The sequence below is a fragment of the Geospiza fortis genome, unplaced genomic scaffold (genome assembly GCF_000277835.1).
Source record: "Geospiza fortis unplaced genomic scaffold, GeoFor_1.0 scaffold154, whole genome shotgun sequence".
Lineage (NCBI taxonomy): Eukaryota > Metazoa > Chordata > Aves > Passeriformes > Thraupidae > Geospiza > Geospiza fortis.
In genome coordinates, this window is record NW_005054397.1 from 1394625 (window position 1) to 1399717 (window position 5093).

The 5093-nt window shown below is 43.5% G+C and overlaps 1 protein-coding gene across 2 annotated transcripts in view; it reads left to right on the forward strand.

The window, feature by feature from the left end:
- The window catches only part of LOC102036548 (serpin B12), a 9922-nt gene that overhangs the window by 1967 nt on the left and 2862 nt on the right, over positions 1-5093 (forward strand). For both annotated transcript variants that reach the window (XM_005425827.1, XM_031060981.1), the window contains 2 exons: positions 3144-3324; positions 4746-4859. In XM_005425827.1, the coding sequence (XP_005425884.1) occupies positions 3154-3324; positions 4746-4859 (285 nt within the window). In that variant the 5' untranslated portion in view covers positions 3144-3153. Of the gene's footprint in view, positions 1-3143; positions 3325-4745; positions 4860-5093 lie in introns of those variants that run through there.

Consider the following 5093-nt stretch of genomic DNA (forward strand, 5'->3'; position numbering starts at 1 on the left):
AACCATCATGCAAAGGATCTCCTGTCATCAGGGGCTCTGCACTACTAATAGTGCTCAGCACAGGTGCTTTGGCTAGTGTGGATCAGCAGCTAGGAACTTCCTGGAACACTCCATTTGATCCTGTATCACCCCTCCTTACCACTCCAAGATTATTTAAAAGTGACATTACCATTTGCTGTCCACCATGTAGATGTTCTCCAAACACTGTGGTCCTTGCAGTAGCTCCAAAAGTCTGATTGAATTATTGCACAGATTACACAGAAGCTTTGTGGTGTGGAATCATTCATACACTTATTCCCACCCCATTTTAGATTAAGAAAGTTCACAAAATCCTTTCATTGTGCAGCAAGAAAGTCCCTTCACTAGCCTATACCTGACCTCCCTTCCTCTCGATTTCTAGGGCAGCTCTCTAAGTAGTTCGTACTCACAAAACCACGGAGTTGGCTGTAGAGTTTGCACCTGGATGTCTCCCTGGTGACAGCCTGCTGCTTTTGCTCTAGGAGTGGCCGCATCAGTGTGCCAGACACTCATTTTAAAATCTGTTCCCAGATCCTGGGCTCTCCCTCCATTCTTGGCACTCAGCCTTTCCCTGCAGGGTGGGGTGGAGCTGCCTTCTTCCTACTGAGTAAGATTATTAACTCTTTTTGTTTTTCTCCTTGACTTGGTCTGAAGGTGGGACACACCTACAAAGTGCCTCATGCCCTACATTCACTGTGTCCGATTTCACAGCTCCATTTCAGATCTTTCAAGAGATGTGGAAGTATAGCACTACAAACTTCAGCACTGAAGATGCACTGTTTTGTTTTCAGAAGTTTGTGGATAGTAGGCTATGAAGGTGGAAAAAAAGAGAAATTGTTTAGTGCAATGTCTTCTTGTAAGATTACTGCATTATTAAAAGGAAAATTAAAACCATATTACATAAAAATACACTAACAGCAGGGCTAAACCAGCTGTGTTCAGAATAAATGAGATAAAACTCCTCCTTAATTTGTCTGTGCAAAGAACCCTTTGGATATTTCTCATCTGTTTTGTCCATTTGCATTAGGTCTTTATGTGAAGTACCTCTGGACTTCAGAGCAAAACAGAAGTCTCAGTATGAAACATCTATGAACTTTTCTTGCATCATCATGGGTTCTTTCCACAGAGCATCACTCAGAAACAGGATGAAGCATTGATTGTTGCTGTTAAGTTGTTAGTCAAATGGAAAAAAAAGTCTGCATTTGCCAGATGTTTTACCTTTATATATTCAGAAATTTTACTTTTTCATCTCTTCCAAGTTTGTTTTAGGCTCAATCTATTTTCCTGTGGGCTGAGTTCATTCTCATTGTCTGTCACTTGCTGCAGGTGAAGATGGTTTCACAGACAAATGTTGTACCTTGGCTGGGCCATATCAACTCCCAATGCCCTGGTAACTTCTGGTACCTGAGTTCCAGCTTTCCATGCAAAGTCATGCCTGGCTCATGGCTGAGCTGGAGATAGTGTGCATGCTGTATCTTGAGAACAGTGCAATGCATTTTGAGCAGTTCTTTGCATAAAGAGAACTCTGTGAAGGTCAGACTCTCTGTGAAGGGAGATAGCTGTGGTAGAAGAACTGGGGCCTCAGTGGGAGGCTGACAGGAGAGTTTTGGCTGGAGGCAACCCCTTCCCCAGAGGCTCAAGACAAGTCTCAAAGGAGACCAACAGCCCGGGACAGGCTGTACAAGTGTCCTGCTGATAAAAGATCCTGAAATTCAGCTTTGCAGCAGCCTCTTCCCACCTTTAACCTCTGGTGACACAGACGGGAGCTCCTCATTTAACCTCACCTTGCGGACTGCAGCTTCAGGGCAGACAGGGCTGAGGAAGAGTGCCTGCTGTGCTGTGGCCATCTGTGGGCACTGGGGAGAGCCACTTGGGTGTGCACTCACTCCTTTTTCCAAAAGAGAGGAACTCTGGCAGCTTTCTCTGGACCTGACCCATGCTGGTCCCAGTGCAGGCTGAAAGGTAGAGACAGCCACGGGAGACATGAAGGACTTGTCTCCATACTGTGGCTGTGTATTTTCCCCTAAATAAATCATCCTTCTGGAACTCAGACCAGTGCTATTTGTCCAAAATGTTTGTTTGACACTGAAAGTGATGTGGTTTTTGTTTTTATTGTTGTTTGTTTTGCTTGTTTTGGTTTTTTTTTGTTTTGTTTTTTGGGTTTTGGTTTTTTTTGGTATAATGATTCCAGAAAATTTTGTGTGATCCCACTGGTCTCTACACAACACCTTTACAATTCTCCTAAGATTCAGGAAAGGATTTTCTAATTGCCTGTTTTTTAGATGGCCTCCTCCTTGCAAGGATCAAGCTGAACATGGTCCTAACTTGTTCTTAGCAGAGTGAATTGAATGTAAATGATCCATGGGAGAGGTATCAGACTGAAATGTTTCTAGCACAAAAGTAGAGAGTGACACACATCTTGTCATATCACTAAGCAGGAACTTACAGACTTCTCTTGAGGGCTCTTGGGCACTTTGTTTGGAATTTTTAATTGTGGATCTTGACTCAATCTCTGACACCTGGAAAACTTATTAGAAGTTAAAAGTGAATTTCAAACTGTTAGTGTTTCCATATGTAGCTCAGTCTCCATAGCTGTTAATGAGCCTTTTTCATGTATGAAGATATTTAATTAATAGTGATTTTATTTTTAGAAACCTGTTGTTTGGAAGCCCCTTGCCACAGCCCTGGCTACATGCAGGCTTGGTTTCTGTCACCAGGTCTCTATCACTAATGTATGTTGTTAAGAGGAAAGAGTTGATGCAGATGTATGCATCAAACCAGTGTGGAGAAGGAAAATGTTAATCCATACCTGTCTAATTTCAATACCATAAATTGAAATAAGTTGAAATAAGATACAGCATGGGATAAGGCAGAAAAAGGGTCCTTTCTGAGGAATGTACACATTGTGAGCATGGGTCCCTTTTGCAGACCCTCTCTGCCTTTGCTCCTGCTGTGCATCACAGACTCATCTGTGCAAGGCTGATTAAAACTTTCAGGATTTAGAAAATGTCTATTATGTTCAACAACCAGCTATGGGACAATCTCAGGGAAGACAGATGCTTCACAGTGTGGTCTAGCTAGGCCAGCTGCACTAAATTTCTTAATTCTTTTGTGCTCCCACTCAGCAGCCACTTCATGATGGACTCCATTTCTAGACCAGTTACTGAGTTTTGCCTTGATCTCTACAAAAAGCTCAACAGAAGTGCAGAGGACACAAATATTGTCTTCTCTCCTATGAGCATCTCTGTTGCCCTGGCCCTGATCCATCTTGGTGCAAAAAACAACACTGCTGCTCAGATAGAAAAAGTGAGTATGGATGAACCATGGTGAGGTGCTTCCACATCACTTGCTGTTCCCTCAAAGGAAATGTTGGGCATCCCAGCACAGCACACGGGTGAGTGTCTCACAGGAAACCTGCACAAGGGCAGGCACAGGTGCTGCCTTCACAGCTGTGCTTGGAGCACTGTGATCCCTGCCATCTGCTGGTGTGAGTCTCATCATACCCCCTGCAAGGGCTGGCTGAGAGGAGGTGATACAGCACAGTGGGGTGCTCTGGCTTTCCCCAAGCCTGAGGCAGAATGTCAGGCTTTATTTCAGAATTATGGGCAGGTGTTTCCTCTTGTGGTTGCTACAAGAATCCTGAGAGTGGGAGTCTGGGTGGGCAGTGGGGAGAGCTGCAGACACCTGAAGGAAGCGGGTGCACCTGGGTGGCTGAAAGCATTAGCTCATCTGTCCCTTAGGACATCCAAGAGTCAAAATGTCTCACCCCACTGAGACCCAGGTAGGCAAGGAGGAGGTAAAGAAGACCACCTCTCCAGTCACTGTGCCTTTACTTCCTGCAGTGCTAGTTCTGATTTCTACAATCTTTTATTTTCTGTTTTTCTTCTCTCTTTCTTCTTCTCTACCATGAGTGGTAGAAGACCAATAATCCTAAGGCAGAACTTCTCACGAGGGTGTGGTGGGTTCACCTTTGCTGTGGCTGCCAGGTGCCCACCCAGACACTCTGAGTCTGTTCTCTTTGCACAGAGACCACCCCTACAGCCCCCTGCATACCATAGCCCTGCCACATCACTACTTTAGACAGGGACTCCTGCTTATTTTAGGAAAGCAATGGGAATTGCTCAATATCAGTATCCTCTAAAAAAGGAGAGTAAGTCTTTGTATGACACAACATTATTATAATAGAAAAACTGCTGAAAAATTTTCAGATGTATTTGCACAGTAGAAACAAGGACTCGTTTCCATTAAGAGCGCTGTAGCTTTGATCTATTTCTTTAGCTCATGCTAATGTTAAGAATGATTGCAAGAAGCCAGTTCTGGTGTTTTTAAAGAAAATTAATTTTTGTCTCTTTACTTGGGGCAAATTTTTGTTTTGAAATTTAAGATAACTGTAGCAATGAAAACACAAATCAAAAACATAGCAGTGAAAACACAAATCAAATATAGCAATGAAAACACAAATCAAATATAAACATTTTGAGGTAGTGAAGAGTAATATTTTGAGGGATTAAGTGCAAGTTCTTCTTGGTTTGTTAATATAGAAAAGTGAGTCTGAACATGCATGTGTGAACAAGTTCAAGTCTGTCATTTCAGCTGATCAGTGAAGCTGCCAAAACATCTTTCATGAATCTACACTACTTATCCAATAGGGGACAGCAAAGCTTTTAAACAAGGAATATGATTTTATCCCAGTTACAATTGACATAACTTGACATCTTCACCTGCAGGTGCTCCATGTCAGGAAAGCTGCAGGAAGAATGAGTCCTGGATCTGATCACGAGAGTGCAGCCCCAGATATGGAGCTAGAAGGAAGCCTGGAGAGCCAGCCTTCCTTCTCAGAGGTGAGTCCTTGGGTGGGGAGCCCCGCCTTCACTGCGTGGTAGGCTAGTGCTTGTAGAACTCTGGGGTTTGCCACTGGAGGGAGTCAAGATCACATGCTCAGAGGCTCCTTAATCCTCTAGGAAATGACTGATACAAGGTTTTATTTTATTAAGGGCCAGTAAGGCAATACCAAAGCCTTCGGTGATCTCATTTGAAGGAGGATCAGGCTACTAAGCTTGGAGTAGCTGGATTTA